Below are 16,898 nucleotides of genomic sequence, written 5' to 3' on the forward strand. Positions count from 1 at the left end.
ACTTCGTGAAACTCTTCATCATGTTGGAGGCTCACATCTTAAATAAACTAGGGTATACCGTTACATTAAAACGGGATGTGTCAATGGTTTTTACAGGAGGGTTAATGGTTGTCCGTAATGTTCTTTTTTTTTTCTACTGGTCCCATTTTCCCCCCTAAAGGGCGGTTGTTTGGTGTTTTTTTTCTGAATTTTTGGAGGATGGATGGTTGCGCTTTTTAAATAGTAGAGAAATGATATTGTAAATTAATCTGGAATGAATCGAAGAGCAGCAAAATGTGGGATGAGTTGCCACATTTTCAGTCGGTTTAGGTTACCTCGGAGTAGTGGGCAGCATATGTTTTGCATGCATGGTGTGAAGGCATGGGGGGATTGGATTGGATTGGATTGGATTTGGGGGCGGCTTAAAACTGGATGGGCCCTTGACTTGGAGAAGACCTCCTCTGCTCCCCCTTGTCTGTGTGTGCGTGCCCTAATCAGATCCCAAGGAAAGGAATCGTCATGCTTTCTTCTCGGGGGTGCTCCCGCCTACGAGCATGATTTGCTGCGTGCACACATACTGGAGTACACCAGTGGAGTACCTTCTTTCATAGGAGTACTATGACTTCACTTTTCCGTATTGTAACGATAAGAGCTTATTCGGATTAAAGGGTTTATTACACGGGATTTTTTTTAGATTAATGATTCCTTTGATTTTTCTACCGTTGATGTGTTCGGATTGTAAGAATCACACAAAGGAATTTTAGAGGAATATTGTAGCATTCCTGTAAACACACACAGGAATTCTAAACATCCACTCCAACCTCTCTCTTTCTTTTTTATCATTGGCTATTATAGGATAAAATCATGTGTTCTAATGCTCTATTTTCTATTCCTGTGTTCTGAAAATTCGATCCTATATATTCCTCTGTTTTTCTTATCCTCCATTTCCACGTGCAACCATATCATATTCTTATGTTTTTTTCTATTCCGGTTCCTTTTCTATAATTTGTTTCGTACGAGCCCTAAGTATAGTTTCATAGATATCATCTACTCATTAATTAAGATATATAATATATAGTACAAAATTTATCTCTACCACGCTTGCCCCAATACAACGTATATAATAATTTTATTTTGATCGTTTGATCTTAATCTGCTGATCATTTTCTTTCATCTCTCTTGAAATTAAGGTTTATCCTTTACATGAGGGGTTGGCTTTACTTCTCTCTTTTACCTCATCACATAATTGCAAGTGGTATTTTTTATAGGTAACACCTAATGCTTAAAGTAATTACTCTTATAGTGCTTGCTCTAAGTTGTTTGGTATGTACTAACTCAAAAATTTTAACTTCCACTTAGTTCATAGAAAAATATATTAACATATATGAAACCAGTGAAATATGCTATTAAAACACATTTTTGGTGGGTTTAATAAAACTATTTTGATGTTGCATGTTGCAAATGGCAGTGTATTTTTTAACGAACTTAATCAAAATTAGAGAAGCCTGACTTGTAAAAACCAAAACATCTTACAATATAAATAGTGTGAATAGAGAGTATAATATGGCTGATTTATGGTATAAATTCAGTATGATAAGTGTAGAAAAATGGCTATATATTTTTCACCGAACAAATCTAGACTGACTTTATGCTTTATCAATTGAGGCTATATATGGAGATGCTCTATTAGATCTAGCTCAATTTTCAAGGTTCGAGGCTTGGCCATAGACAACACAATGAACTATTCTCAATGGAAAACGAGCATTACAATTGATCCATATGATACTAGCCTATATGCTCTCAAATAAGCATCACATGTAGCATGCCTATCAGACAGTCGTAAAAATGCAAGAGTATCTCATAACAAAATACAAAGATATTTGAGGCTACATTGGCATATCTTTTTTCTCCTTGCATGAGAAAAGAAAAAAAGACAGATACTAGCTAGGTAGAAGAAGTACTCATCTAGTCCTTCCACTGAAAATGATCGAGCATCGACAGATACGCTCCAACAACAGCATCCGGTACTCTTTTCAGTTTCAGCCGAGTTTAGTTCCAAAATTTTTCTTCAAACTTTCTTTCCATCACATCAAAATTTTCTTACACACAAAAACTTTCAACTTTTTCGTCACATCATTTCAATTTTAACAAAATTTCTAATTTTAGCGTGAACTAAACACACCCTGCGTGTACACAAGCTGCGGTACGCATAGCAGAGGATCCGTAGGCAATGCTAGCAGCGTGGAGATGGGACAATAAAAGCACGTACTTTTCAACGTGCGCCAGTGTGTGATTTGACTTTTGAAGTGTTGTGTTTCTCTCCCCCTCTCTCTCTATTTGTATCGTGGGCTCCCCCGCTGCTGTCCACACGCATCCAGACTTTTCTTTTCTTTTCTCTTTCTTTCGTTTGCTTTCTTTCTCTTCGTCAGAAATTCAGAGAATTCAGACATTATTGCATGAACACTCTCTGAAATCAGGCAGGCACGATATCCGAGGCGAGAAAAGAAATCCAGCTCAGCGTTTTTTACTGTACTCCTGTGCAATGTAGGAGGAGCTAGCTCGGAGAAAACAAAGGACGAGGCTACCTCTGTTTCAAAATATACTTAAAATATGTACTCGCTAATTTTAATATAATAATTTATTTTAAAATAAAGTTATTTTTCCACCTATCTCACTTCTCTTACCCAATTAAAATCATTCTTTATTTAATTTTTTTTATCTACTTTATTTTCCAATCAACCATAAACTTTCTTAAATTATTTTTATCTCAAGATTTTTTTCGTGCTATAAATGCTTATATTCTGAAAAAAAGTCAGTAGCGTTCAGACTTTAGGCTCGAGAAAAAGGAGGAGAGAATCTATCTGCACACTCTCTCGTCTCAACTCTGTCAGCGTGATGGACGGAGGCATGCAGGCAATGCAGCTTTTAAAACTGAAACAATTAGAGTCGCAAAACCATCATCCAATTTTCACCTATAATCACCTTCAGATATACATTAACACAGTGGTCACTGATTGCAGAGTTTTGCAGCTACAAGCACCGTAGAAAATCAACAAGGTGAGTTACTGTCGTTCTGTCAACTACTGGAGTAGCTTCTACTGCTGCCGATCGAGCTGAATAATCAAGTGGCCATCGAGACTAATTAAACATAACCAAGCTATGATATACTATCGATATGATAATCTCAACAAGGCTAGAAGGAGAGGCTGAGAGCAGAACAGATGCAGAAAACAACAAAACACAAGCTACACTTAATTAACACTATATAAACAGACATCATATGGACCTACTTAGCTTAGTTTTTTTTATTAAACACCTTTTTCTTGGGCCTACTTAGCTACTCCCCCTTTCCTATAATATAAGGGATTTTGAGTTTTTTTCAATTGTTTGACCACTCGTCTTATTTAAAAAATTTGTGCAAATATAAAAAACGAAAAGTTGTACTTAAAGTACTTTGGATAATAAAGTAAGTCATAAAAAATAAATAATAATTCTAAATTTTTTTGAATAAGACGAGTGGTCAAACAGTATAAACAAAAACTCAAAATCCCTTATATTACATGACGGAGGGAGTAGTTTTTTAGTGATTAATTAATTGAGGGGTCTTTTTTGTTCATGCATGCATGCGCTTGTTCTTGAGTGCACGCAGGAATGTACACGGGCGTCTGTCATGGGCGATTGGATGGACGTGGGAGCAGAGAAAGCGTCCTGCATCTGCATGCAATGTCTGAATCTGAATTCATACTAGACGCTGACAAAGTGACAGCATGGCTTTTTCCATAGAAAAAAAGGTGTGACCTTTTTTTTTTTGGTAAGGGAGATTAAAAAAAGTGACTTTGATGTTGCCATTGCAATGATCAGGAGGAGCATGTTCAGTACACGGTTGTCACTTGTGCGAGGTGACAGAATTCGATAAACAACTCTGATTAGGGGATTGGTATTTAGTGCACGTGTGTTTTCAGCCTATTTTAAGAAGTTTTATACGATAATTTATATGTAAAAATTTTCATATAAAAAAAGCATGCAATGGGAACCGGTGTACACCTGTCCTAGAATAAGTTAATTTATTACTATAAATATGGACATAGTGTTAGGATATACTGTATCATATTTCGTATTTTCTCTATCCCAGAAAAAACTCAATTTTAGAGATGAATGTGGATACAAATGTGTCCCGATTCATCTTTAAAATTAGAATTTTTTTTGGACGGAGGGAGTACGGATTAACTTATTGGATATTCTAGGAAGATTCTGGGATGGAAGTAACAGTTTCGATCAGATTAAGCAAGGTTGATATACTACCTCCGTTCCAAATTAGTAGTCGCTTTGACTTTTTTTCTTATAGCATTTGACCAGTCGTTTTATTTAAAAAATTAGTGCAAATATAAAAATAGAGAAGCCATACTTAAAATACTTTCGATAATAAAACAAATCACAAACAAAATAAATAATAATTCCATAATTTTTTAAATAAGACAAAAGATCAAAATTAAAAAAAACTCAAAGCAACAAGTATTAGAGGCAGTAAAAAGAACAAGAAAAATGGTGCTTTCAGGTCAGCAACTAAAGGCCTGTAAATGTTCCCGTGTGGCCCGGCCCATCAACAAAGCCCATTATCCGGGCCATCAAAAAAACTCCTGTAAAATTGGCCCGCTTAAATTCTCTCTTTTTTCAATAGTGCAACCGAGAAACATGCATGAACTGATCCTCAGTACATTCTCTTCAAAAGAAAAATTTCCCCAACATTTGAAAACGCAATTAATTCGATGATGACAAATAATAGAATGCATGCTACCACTTGTATAGATATTTTAGCACTGAAGATTTTTTAGCAGTAGCAGCAGCAGTTGCTCATCACATACGCTTTGGATCGAGTCGATATGTACATACACTTATGACAGCAGCGTATTCGCCGCCACCGCCGCCGCCGCCGGCGACGACGGCGGCGACGGCGGAGGAAGAGGAGATGATCAGTTGGTATTGCGAGCGCATCGGGTGATGGCAGAGCAGCCGCGGCGGTAGGGGTTGGCGGCCTTCTGCGAGGCGCAGTTCTGGTAGTAGGACTGGCCGCGCTTGTTGCACGGCACCTTGTTGGCGTCCAGCGCAGCGTAGCTCACGTACCTGTTCGTCGGCCGCCGCGCCGCCAGCGACCGCCGCATCAGCGTCTCCCCGGCAGCGGCGCCCGCCGCCCCCATCAGCGCCATCTCCTCCACCTCCTCCTCGTCGTCCACGTCGCACTCCCCCACGGCGCCGTCGCACGTCGCCGCCGCCGCCGCCATCTTCCTCCGCCCTGACGCCGACGCCACCACGCCGCCCATGTCGTCGGTGGCCGCGGCCGGGAGCAAGGCCACCGCCGCTATGACGACGAGCGCGATCAGCACGGGCACGCCGCGGAGGCGAGGCGGCGCCATGCCTGTGATCACCTGAGCGTTCGTTTGTTTCTTGGGCGCCGGCGACTGGGATTCTTCCGATCGATGGATACGGGTAGGACGAACGAACGATCGATCTCCCTCCGCGCGCGATGTACGCGAGCCTACCCTGATGAAATCTTGGTTGGCTTTGAAGGAGGAGGGAGACGAGGAGGCGGCGGAGAAGATGGAGGGGATAAGGAGGAGAGGCGGCGGGATAGAGGGGAGGGGAGACGAACCAGGGCGGCCGCACGCTGGGGTGGCCGTTGCCGCCGCGCGTCGCGGCGGCGGTCTCTGCCATGCATACCTCGACCTGGGAGAGAGCTACGGCCCGGACGTCCGATATTGCACCAAATATCGGATGGTTGCCCTGTTGCTTCGCGCATGTGCATTTGGATGCTTGCTGCGTTGCTTTGTCTTTATTTGTTACATGCAGGTCAGTGACGTGCTATCTCACTACTCTGTCTCCAATTCCTTTTATGTGTTTTAAACTACTTTTTCTCCTAAAATACATATGCAAGATATGATTCGATTACATAGTTACATTCGTTATAATTAAATCTTCGTAACAAGATCTCACATAGTTATATTTCGACAAACACATGTACACATACCACGTGTGTCAAAAAAAAAAATCATTGTTTCACTACTTATAAAAATGTTTCATCACCTATGTAAAAATGTTTCAGCTCACTTCATGAAACGTTTCAGTGAAATACAATATATAACAAAAAATATTGACTGCAACAATTATAAACAGTACACAAGACATTAAATATCAATGAAACATAAACAAAATCATACAAAGCATACAACATATATATTTGGCATATACTTAATTTTATTGAAATATTTTTAAATCAGTTGTCATTGTTGATAAAAAAATATAGTATTTGCTGAAACACCCAAAAGAATACCATGTGCAACATTTACAAATGAAATAGTGCAACATAATAATATATATGAAACATTTTTATATTATATATGAAACAATTTTATATTATAGTAACTGTTGAAACACCACAAAATGCCTACTAAAACATCACAAAGTACCTGGTATAACATCAAAATAATACCATGTGCAACACTTTAAAATGACCTAGTGAAACATTGGCTGAAACATCACGAAATACCTCCTGTAACATTTAAAGAACACCACGTGCAACATTCAAAAATGATGCAGTGAAACATCAGTCGAAGACAACACAAAATACCTCTTGAAACATAAAAAAAAAACCCCTCGTGCAATATTTCCAAATGGCCTATTGAAACATCATTAAATACCTATTGCGACAACGAAAAAGTCCATTACAACAAAAAACTTTTTTAAAAAAATTACCAAAATATAGTCAAGTGAGATCTTGTTACGAAGATTTAATTGCGATACATACAATGGTATATTTAGATTGCAGATTAGGTAAGTAATTTGTGAAATAAGATTATTTGAAATTATAAGGAGTACAAGCATGTACTAGTAGAGGCATACGAGGGAGAATATGGGCTACTTTATGTCAGAGCAGTTGCATAGGCTACTTCATGAGATAATCTTAACCGTGTGATAAAAAATAGATATTACACAGTTTAAGGAGATGCGTTCAATTTTTTTCGTTCGATCAGATGCTCGGATAGAAGCATTTCCCCTCGACCTGTGAATTAGTGTTCGAAGGCTAATTTTGGGATGGGCCCATTACACGATGGGCTTTATTTATCACTGGAGGAAATGGGCTTCACCATTTTGGGCCTTAATGGGCCTCAATCTTGTGTGTATTCGACCAGTTACATATTCATATTGGACCTCATTTTTTGTTGGGTCTAGCTATACAATCGGTGACAAATTTTCTCCTAAAAATTTATGAAATATAAATATAGCGTATTGTAGTTACATTGTAACTTACATAACTACATTACAGTTTGTATGTAATATATTATTTTTGCAAAGCGCAGGTCGTGAGACAGATTCTCCTCATCTCTATGTGCGCTATACTTTTTTCTCTTCCCAACTTGTACAAATCTTGAAGTAAATCTAACGGTTTAAAATTATACTTAAGTTATATACAAGTTACATTGTAGTTAGATACAAGTTATAATATAATTACATTATAATCATACTGTATTTATATCTGATAGAAAATTTGTCCACAAATATATAACATTATCATTTTTTATGATCCAATACATTAATAAGCAAATATTTAGTAGTACTACGGTGAAACATGCAGTCACAAATTAAGTGAGTGCTATGGATTATGGATATTATGGAATTTAAGGGAATATTATGGGTTTTTAGTGTTCATGTCAATTAATTATCGAGGAAACTCGTACAGTACTATTTTGGAGGATAAACGGCAACTTTACGTTAAAATGGAAGAAAATTAAAGAGATGTTAAATCGGATTGAATGTATATGAATTAATTAAGATTTACTACCAGCTACTTGCCCTAGTACTTGACGGATTTACAGATCAGGCAGACGTAAAGATTGATCGAGCAAAAACGCATAAACAACATTTCTTTAATGCAATTACCTATGAATCAAAACATTACACATATATCTCCACTTGCTACAGATGAGAAATTAATTTTGACGACTAAGCAAAGCAACAATCTGAATTATTTTGGCCCGATGATCAAATCCTACCGAATTCAAACGCAAACTGACACGAATTACCAACAAAAACAAAAACACAATGCATGCAAAAAAGGAAACACAATTTGCAACTAGCTAGGCTAGACCGTTCGACCAACAAATCAAACGAGAGCCATTGCTCCGGCTGTCGCGACGACGAGCAGCATCAGCAAGGCACCACCCCTCACTGATGGCGCCGACGACGGCCGCGGCGGCGGCGCCGCCGTCCCGTTCGTCCCCGGCGCCGGCGCCGTGAAGTTCATCCCTCCAGCCGGAGACGGCGCCGTGAAGTTTCCCCCAGCCGGAGGAGGCGGCGGCGGCGGCGGCGGCGGCGAGCCTGCAGGGGCCGGTGCTGGAACGGGTGGCGACGGCGCCCTCGCCGTGCCGTTCGTTCCCGCGGCCGGCGGCGGCGGAGACGGGCGTGGGGTGGGGGCCGCCGGAACGGTTGGCGGCGGCGGCGGCGAGGGGGTGGTAGGCGTGGCGGTTGCGTTACCGCGGACGGCGAGGACGACGACGATGAGGCGCTCGCCGGCCTGGCAGCGGGCGGGGTCGCCGCTGATGAAGAAGAAGGGGCCGGAGCTGTCGAAGACGAAGGTGGAGTCGCCGCCGGCGTCGCGGAGGAGCGGGTCGGTGGCGTTGCAGCCGTCGTAGTGGCCCTGGCTCACCACCACCACCGAGTCCTCCTTGTTATACCTAAACACTGCAATAACCGTAAACGCGCCAAATTAAACAAAAAATTCCGACAGGGTCGATCGACACGAACACACAAACGAACACGCACGCCGCCGGCGAGATCGATCGCCGGAATGTTCGGGCGAATCCGCGTACGTACCGAGGCGGTCGTTGACCTGGAAGCGGTTGCGCTCCGCCCACCGGTTGTACGGCTCGGCGGGGTTGGTCGTCCACCCGTCGCGCCCTCCCACGTAGAAGTCGCGCGCCTCACAGCAGCTCGCTGCCGCAAGAACCACGACGGCGGCGGCGACGGCCGCCGCCGTCGCAGCCACGCCGGCGACACGCCGCGTCATTTCCTTTCCACTACGCGTACGCTTCTAGTAGTAGCTAGCTAGCTAGTACACCACTACACACGCCGGACTAGAGAGAGAGAGAGATCTATGGTGGATCAGCTGCTTGATCCGTGTAGAGAAGACGAAGCGTCCGCGAGTGAGGTGAGGAGAGAGACACGATCGAACTAAGGAGTGCGTGATCGTGTCGTCGTATACATATACACAACAATGTTTGTAGGTTACCGTTGGATCAATGAATTCGTGGTGGAGCAATTAGCTGTGACAGCCGTTTCAAGCTATTGGGTAAAGCTGTCATGGAGGAGTTACACACACCATTCCTTGGTGAGGGGGGTTTTGCCTATGGAAGGCTGTAAATGTACCAGTAGCATCCTAGGAGTATATTCCATTTGTTCAATGGAATTGTTTTAACTTCATTTGACAAAAAATTGTGGCGGCGGTGGTGGCGGCGGAGGAGTGGCGGCGTGGGGGAGGGATCGAAGGTGGGGGTGGGAATTAGGGTTGCGAGAGTATCACGAATCTCAAAGCTGATCCAATGGTTTAAGTAAATATAAGATGTGGGGTGGGCTTTTTGTCACGTGTTATCTAGGGTTTGTTCGAGGCAGGCTGGCGGCCTCACTCCCCTTCGTTCGGTACAAAGGCTGGTGGAAAGGACGAAGCCAGAGCCATGAGCCCCCATTTGGCGAATACCCATGAAGATGGTGATGCCTAAGCCCATTAAAATGGCCGAGACCATCTTGTCGCCGGCCTACCAGGCGATCTTTAGAGCAAGGCCCTATATAAAGTAGACCAAGGCCTGTTAAGACCTAACATAAGTCCAATACAACCAATGAGACCTGAGAGTACTATGATATTCTTATAATTGTCCCCATCAAAGAGTAAACATATAAAAACATATGTAAAACCTAATCTTGTGGCTATCAATAGACCTCTATGGGGACATTATAAGGGCTTTGAGAATCAATACAGACATTTTTCTTCTTTGTTTACACTTGAGAACTACTATTGGTTTATGTTACAACAGGGGTCCCTTTGTTCGAATAAATTACAAAGTCTAACATATGGAATCTTGGTAAGTAATAGACCAAACATGTTCTTGCTATAGTTACTCCATCAAATTTTGGTAACTTTAGAAATTCACACTCTAATTAACTCCACCAAAATTTACTAGGACTTAGAACCAAATCGTATCATCGATATCTTTTACCTTACGAAATTTTGGTATTACCATTGATTCAGGCAACATATCAAACAACCTAGTAAGTACACCATATGCTAGGGCTTGAAAACTTGTAAAAGCTCCCTGGTGTCAAAGCTTGGCTCGATTACCAAAACAAGCTAGGGCAGAAGCTTGGCTCTTCAATTGGCTCGTGAGGGTTCGAAAGCCTCTGCCAAAAGAAGGCAAGGGAATGAACTAGAGCGGCCGATAACCGGGAGGAGGAGGAGCTAAAGGAACCTATGGTACCACATCCTCCTCGACTGTGTGTTTGCTCAACAGGTCTGGCTCCATGTGCTATCGCCTCCTAGCTGGGCTGCCCTCTCTCCCCCGTGGCAGCTAGTTCTAGGACTGGTGGCCATCCTCCAGGGCCTGCTTATCTGAGCATCTCCGCACTGACCAGCTTCGACTCCCTGGTGCTCCTGGTCTCTTGGCAGCTGTGGAAGGAACGGAACTCTAGGGTTTTTGACTCTGCGCTCTCTTCGATCTCAGCGGTTCTGGAGTCCATCCACTCAGAGGGCCATTTGTGGTCTTTAGCTGGCGTTGCCGTTTTTGGGGACTTGTTGGGAGTACAGCGTGGCTCGGCCCCTTCCCGCTGCTTGGAGTTTGTGTTTAGCCGCCGTCATAGTTTTTTAAGCTTCAGCTTCTTGGAAAAAGTACGAATTACCCTCCTGAAGTATTGGGTGAGTATGAATTACCCCCATAAACCTGAAAACCAGACATTTTTCACCCTCAACTATCGAAACCAGATGAAAAACTCCCCCGAGCAACTTTGCAAGCGGTTTTGGTCTACGTGGCAATCCAGTCAGCAATTTTTTTATTAAAAAAACAATAGGGCCCACCTGTCAGATATTTCTTCTCTCTATCTCTTTCCCTCTCACCCCCCTTTCTCTCATCAGATGCTAGTGCCTGCGGCTCGCGCGCTGGCGGCAGCGAGCGCCTCCTCCGCCGCCCAAGCTCCGCCGGCCGCCGCCCTTGGCTCGTTCCGCCGCTTTCTCCACCTCCCCGAGCGTCACTAGCTGCGGACGTCCCCAACGTTGCCTTGACGAGCCGCGCGCTGTCGGCTACAGGCACCCCCACCACCACCTCGAGCTCCATCCTCTGCCATCCCCTCCACTGCCTCCTCCTCCCGCCGCTTCGAGCTTCGTCGCCCCCTTCACTACCCCTCCTCCCGCCGCTTCAAGCTCCGCCGCACCCTCCACTGCCCCCTCTTCCCGCCGCCCGAGCTCCGCCCATCGCCGTCCTCTGCTTGCTCCGCTGCCCCCTCCACCTCCCCGAGCGTCATTGGCTGTGGGCGTCCCCTCCGTTGCCTCGACGAGCCGTGCGCCGCCAGCTGCGGGCGCCCACTTCGCCGCCCCCTCCTTCCGCCGCTTCGAGCTCCGCCGCCCCCTCTGCTGCCCCCTCCTCCGCCGCGCCGAGCTCTGCTGCCCCTCGCACCTAAGCTCCGCTCACCGTCGTCCTGAGCGCCAGTGGCTGCGGGTGGTCTCTTCGTCGCTGCCCACTCCGCCCTCACCGCCGTCCTAAGCGCCGGTGGCTGCGTGCGCCGTCTTCACCGCCACCCACTCCGCCCACCATCGTCTGAGCTCCTCCCGCTGTCCCGAGCTCCACCGCTCCAAGCTCTGCTCGCCGCCGTCCTCAAGGTGAGGGAGGGAGAGAAGAGAGAGAGAGAGAGAGAGTGGTGAGGAGTAAAAGAGAGGGTGAGAGACTAACATGTGGGCCCGCTGATTTAAAAAGAAAAGAATTGCTGACTGGGCAACCACGTATACCAAAACCGCTTGCAAAGCTGTTCGGGGGGGGGGGGTTCATCTGATATCGATAGTTGATGGTGAAAAATTACTGGTTTTCAGGTTTAGGGGGGTAATTCGTACTCACCCAATACTTCAGGGAGTAATTCGTACTTTTTCCTTTGTTTTTTCCTCTTCCCTTGGCGTAAGCCGGTCTGGCTGATTGCGTCGTGTAACTATAACTCTTTTCTTCTAATATATTGGCGTGCAATCCTTTTGCGCGCTCGAAAAAAAGAAACCTACGGTATCCAAGGAATGAGCTAGAGGAGATAGAGATAAACTAAAGGAGCCTAGGGGAGGAGCTCCATCGCCCGGCCCTCACACCAAGCTTAACGAGCCCAGCACACAAAGTTTGGGCTCGGCTCGTTTGGTTTATGAGCTTAGTGGCACCGAGCTCAAGCCTGAGCTAGCAGGCCTGACCTTCTCCCAAGAACCAAGGCTGTTTCTTTCCCTACTAGTTTGGGCCAGGCCAATCCAAACTGAACTGTATGGTAAATTAACCTTATTTACATGGCCCATATGTTTGACAAAGAACCTATATATTGAGTTCAGAGAATTGGTAGTAGCCGAGCCCATCACCCTAGCTAATTACTACGGAGTACGTACGTACTTCCTCCGTTTACATAAATATTGATGTGGAAAATGCTAGAATGACTTACATTGTGAAACGGAGAAAGTAACAAGTATGGCAGCTGACTTGGCTAATTGGTGACAGATGAGGCGCTCGCCGGTCGAAGAAGGCGCCGGAGTAGGCGAGGACGAAGGTGGAGTCGCGGCCGTCGTCGAGACGGAGGATGGCGTCGGTGTCGACGTTGCTGCAGGCGTCGTTGATCGTAGTGGCTCTGGCGTCATTATTTTCCTTTCACTACGTGATTGCCTGCCTGCCTGATTAATTGTTGTGTTAATTTGGTGATTCCGGCCCCTTGCGTAGAAGCGCATAATGATAATGATTTCTGAAGGTTATATGTGTAGGGTTCTATATGTGTCGCCGAAAGGCAAAGAATTTCGAAATTTTCAGAATATTTCGGCCTCAATAAGTTTGCATTTTGGACCCCTTTTTCCCAGATTTGAATTTCTTTTGGTAAAATTGGAAAATTTCAGGAGAAAGTTTCCCATCAAGCTCATGAGAACTGGAGACTGCAGGTCCCGTCCCCGCTTAATCATATTAGATACTTCTACGAGTCCCAATCACTTGGGTGAAATAATCTATGTTTAAGTCGTAGCCTAACATATCGATAACTATGTGTTCTAGTTGCTCTGTTCCTCTTGTCCACATGAGAAGTGTTATTATGTCAAATCGAGATTGTGTGGGTGTTCAATCTACCGCTCATGTTCAGATTCTCGAAATCAGTCTTTCGTTGGAAAAACCAACTCCAACCCCCAAACAAGTCTCTCCAATATAAGGAGAGCGGAGCTTAAAATGATATATTACTTATGATGCGATTTAGTTCAATGAATATGACAAGGATAGTACAAATAATGTATGTGTTGAAGGTGGGGGCCAATGCTGTCTGGGTTAAGTGCAAAGGTCTCAATGTCATTTAGCTTTTGGCAGCTGTAGCTTTTAAAGCTCACTAAAATAATCAGTGTTTCGTCTACAGTTTCAAAAGATGTAGTTGTACTATTCAGAAAATAAACTAGAAGGCATAAGTTGAAAAAATAGTATTTTCATATTATCAAAGATGGCTACTAACAAGCAGTTTCTCGTAATCTTACTATCCTAAATAGACATTTCTTAACTTCTCACATTTGACATATGGGTTTCACTAGTCAACCACCAATGATAAAATCACCGTCGAAACTGTTTGGGACATAAATATGAATCAATATTGGTAATAACTAAGAAAACGTTGTGTAATATGGACTTTTTCCTCTAACCGGAGGGCATCTTTGCACGGGGAAAAATGGCCCAGAATTCACTCGTATCGTACGACACTTCGAGCGATACTTATCCGGCCCTATAATGGTTCACGTACGGTCAATTTCAATTCACCTCCACCGAACCAGTCCAAGACAATTTAATTTATGACTGCAGTTGAATAGTATAACACGAAAAAATAAATCCAGAAGAAATATTCACCAGCAGTAACCATGTAAGGATAAGCTCACTTCCTTCATTTGCCACCGATCGAATTTGAAACAGCAAAAAAAAAAAAAAAAAAACTTAAACACGAGAGTGATTACACATGATTTTACACGCATAAACACACCAAACACACGTACACAACCAGACCATCACCATCAAATCAACCACACAACTAATTTAACACACGTACTTTTTAATTTTCCCGCCTAATTAAACAATTAAGCCATGCATGCATGCACGGATGCGTACGTTGCGTACGTCGTAGTCGTCTACGCGCGGCCGCCCTCGTTGGCCTTCTTGAACGCCGCCGCCTGCGCCGCGGCGGCGCCGTCGGAGCCTCCCGCCGCCGCCGCCGCGAACGCGTCCCTCACCTGCTCGGCCGTGTAGGGGAAGCCGGAGCGGGTCATCGAGTTGAGCAGCGCGGCGGCGCCCTCCCGCATCAGCTCGCCGGCGCCGTCGCCGCGGGTGTTGGCCAGCGCGTCCTGGATGCTCATCCCCGTCCCGGCGCCACCGGAGCCGGAGCCGAAGAAGTGGCCCACCGAGCTCGGCCACCGCCCCAGCGCCGACCACATCTCCATCGGATGCGACCTCCAGTAGCTGCACGCATGGAAGGGCCCCACTCGTCAGCGACTAAATTAGCAACGAAATCTAATGGAGTATTTTTTTTGTGAGGTGCCACGTGGCTTACTCGCATGTCCCGGGGGTGGTGGGGATGAGGCCGTGGCCGTCGTGCGACGCCGGTGTCGACGGAGCTCCGCCGCCGCCGCCGCCGTACGCGCCGCCACCGTGGGACGGCGTCGGGGAGGAGCCGCCGCCAGACGGCGTGGAAGGGGAGCTCCCGTAGGCGCCGCCACCGTGGGACGGCGCCGGGGAGCCGCCGCCGTAGCCGCCGCCAGGGGAGGGCGTCACCGGCGGGGAAGCCCCGTACCCTCCTCCGTGGGACGGCGCCGCGCCGCCGTGGGACGGGGAAGGCAAAGCGCCCCCGGAGGGGCCGCCGCCGTGCGACGGCGTGGTCCCGGATGAGCCGCCGCCGCCGTGGTGGCCCGGGATCGGCGTCGGAGTCGTGGTGCCGCCGTGGCCGGGGAACGAGCGCGGGTCGAACGCCGGCACGCAGTCCGGCTTCTTGACACCATCCTCTGTAATCGAACAACACACATTACCACTCAAACCAACCATGGAATAATGCAAGCTCTCTACGCCATGAACGTGCGTACCTGCTTGGGTGGTGGTCGTCTTCTCCACGGGGGTGGTCCTGGACTCGGCCACGGGGACGAAGGCGGCGGCCATGGCGAACGCGGCGAGCAGGAAGGCGCAACCCATGGTGGTGTTCTTCATCCTTGCTGCCGCCATGGGGGGTGGTGGTGGTGGAGTGAAGCGTGGGAAGGACAGCGCGGCTATAAATAGCGGGGGAGGGGGAGGAGGAAACAGCAGAGTGGCTAGCTAGCTGGCGCCATGGGAATTGATGGTGAGCTTAAATTGAGGTCGCAGATGACACAGCGGGTGGTTGGGGAGGGCATTCATTGCTGCCTCTCTCTTCTCTCTTTGCATCCAAGAGAAGCTAGCCATGGTCAAGCTAGCTAGCAATACCTAGCTGGACTCGTCTGTGCTCATCTTCTCCTATGGCTTTAAGTTCTTTGCTTCTTGAGGCCAAGCTCTCATTTTGTTCAGCCTTTTCTCCTCTTCGTGTATGCGTCCATTTCCATGAGTTGTCAATTTTGAGCAAGACTGGTCTTCTACTGGTCACATTGACCAAATTAAGCACGCTTGAACACCATGCTAGCTCGGTCCCATGGAGTCTTGATCTAGTAAGGCACAACCGCGCACAACTAAGGCCTGGTTTAGTTCCTTAAATTTTTTTATAAAAAACATCACATCAATTTTTGGACACATTCATGGAGCACTAAATATAGATTAAAAAAACTAATTGCACAGTTATAGGGGAAATCGTGAGAAGAATCTTTTGAGTCTAATTAGTCCATGATTAGCTATAAGTGCTACAGTAACCCACATGTGCTAATGATGGATTAATTAGGTTCAAAAGATTTGTCTCGCGGTTTCCAGGCGAGTTATGAAATTAGTTTTTTCATTCATATCCGAAAACCCCTTCCGACATCCGGTCAAACATCCGATGTGACACCAAAAAATTTTCTTTTCATGAACTAAACAAAGCCCTCAATTAGAGCTGCAACCGTTCGTAACCCTTGTATATGTGACGGGTGGTGGGTATTTGATCATAGGAGAATGGTCGCTGATGTGAAAAACTCACCTGTGTCATGTCCCTATCAGTCGATACTAATAGTTATCCGTGACAGGTGATAATAAACCAGTTTAGACGTGGAGATCGGATTTTAGTCCATTTTTCTAAATAAAAAACAGAGTTGCTTTAGTTTTCAGTTATATATGTATTTCACTACAGAATCTGTCAAATTACATCCAATTCTTCGGACTGAAATATCAATCCACCTATACATATGTTGATTGATGCTTACACAAAATACGTCCCTCCATTTCAAAATATAATATTTTTAGATTTCAAATTTGTATGGCACTATAAATACTTCAGAGGCATTGATTCTAATGCACGGAAATCAATACATTTCGCCAATTAGGTGCTTGGTAGGGAAATCTAAGAAATTTAAACATTCAAATTTGGATCACTCAAGTGATTGAAATGGAATCTTTTTCCATTTCTCAACCCCTAGTGTTTGCTAAATAACCTAGAGACATTTAATTATAAGAAAAATTGTAGCTGTCAGAAGCACTATAAATAGACCGTGT

General features: G+C 45.3%; 3 protein-coding genes across 3 annotated transcripts; all 3 read right to left on the reverse strand.

Annotated features, from left to right (window-relative positions):
• Positions 1–4,672: 4,672 nt before the first annotated feature.
• LOC127759804 (protein RALF-like 33) lies at positions 4,673–5,570 on the reverse strand. The gene has a single exon (XM_052284030.1). The coding sequence runs from the start codon at positions 5,388–5,390 to the stop codon at positions 4,950–4,952; it is 441 nt and encodes a 146-aa protein (XP_052139990.1). The 5' UTR covers positions 5,391–5,570; the 3' UTR covers positions 4,673–4,949.
• A 2,564-nt stretch (positions 5,571–8,134) lies between these two features.
• LOC127759803 (early nodulin-like protein 1) lies at positions 8,135–9,037 on the reverse strand. The gene is made up of 2 exons (XM_052284029.1): positions 8,845–9,037; positions 8,135–8,712 (listed from the first exon to the last, which is right to left on the reverse strand). Exons 1-2 carry the CDS (start codon positions 9,035–9,037, stop codon positions 8,135–8,137), a joined length of 771 nt encoding a protein of 256 aa, XP_052139989.1.
• Positions 9,038–14,120: 5,083 nt separating this feature from the next.
• LOC127765957 (protodermal factor 1-like) lies at positions 14,121–15,552 on the reverse strand. The gene is made up of 3 exons (XM_052290941.1): positions 15,335–15,552; positions 14,809–15,256; positions 14,121–14,717 (listed from the first exon to the last, which is right to left on the reverse strand). The coding sequence occupies exons 1-3, from the start codon at positions 15,468–15,470 to the stop codon at positions 14,390–14,392; spliced, it is 912 nt and encodes a 303-aa protein (XP_052146901.1). The 5' UTR covers positions 15,471–15,552; the 3' UTR covers positions 14,121–14,389.
• Positions 15,553–16,898: the final 1,346 nt, after the last annotated feature.

The sequence above is a fragment of the Oryza glaberrima genome, chromosome 1 (assembly GCF_000147395.1).
Source record: "Oryza glaberrima chromosome 1, OglaRS2, whole genome shotgun sequence".
In the NCBI taxonomy this organism is placed as follows: Eukaryota; Viridiplantae; Streptophyta; class Magnoliopsida; order Poales; family Poaceae; genus Oryza; species Oryza glaberrima.

Coding starts and splice junctions, on each gene's coding strand:
- LOC127759804 (XM_052284030.1), bottom strand. CDS start 5,390: ATGGCGCCGCCTCGCCTCCGCGGCGTGCCCGTGCTGATCGCGCTCGTC.
- LOC127759803 (XM_052284029.1), bottom strand. CDS start 9,037: ATGACGCGGCGTGTCGCCGGCGTGGCTGCGACGGCGGCGGCCGTCGCC. Junction 8,713..8,844: donor CCAGGTCAACGACCGCCTCG/GTACGTACGCGG, acceptor CGGTTATTGCAG/TGTTTAGGTATAACAAGGAG.
- LOC127765957 (XM_052290941.1), bottom strand. CDS start 15,470: ATGGCGGCAGCAAGGATGAAGAACACCACCATGGGTTGCGCCTTCCTG. Junction 15,257..15,334: donor GACGACCACCACCCAAGCAG/GTACGCACGTTC, acceptor GTTCGATTACAG/AGGATGGTGTCAAGAAGCCG. Junction 14,718..14,808: donor ACCACCCCCGGGACATGCGA/GTAAGCCACGTG, acceptor CCATGCGTGCAG/CTACTGGAGGTCGCATCCGA.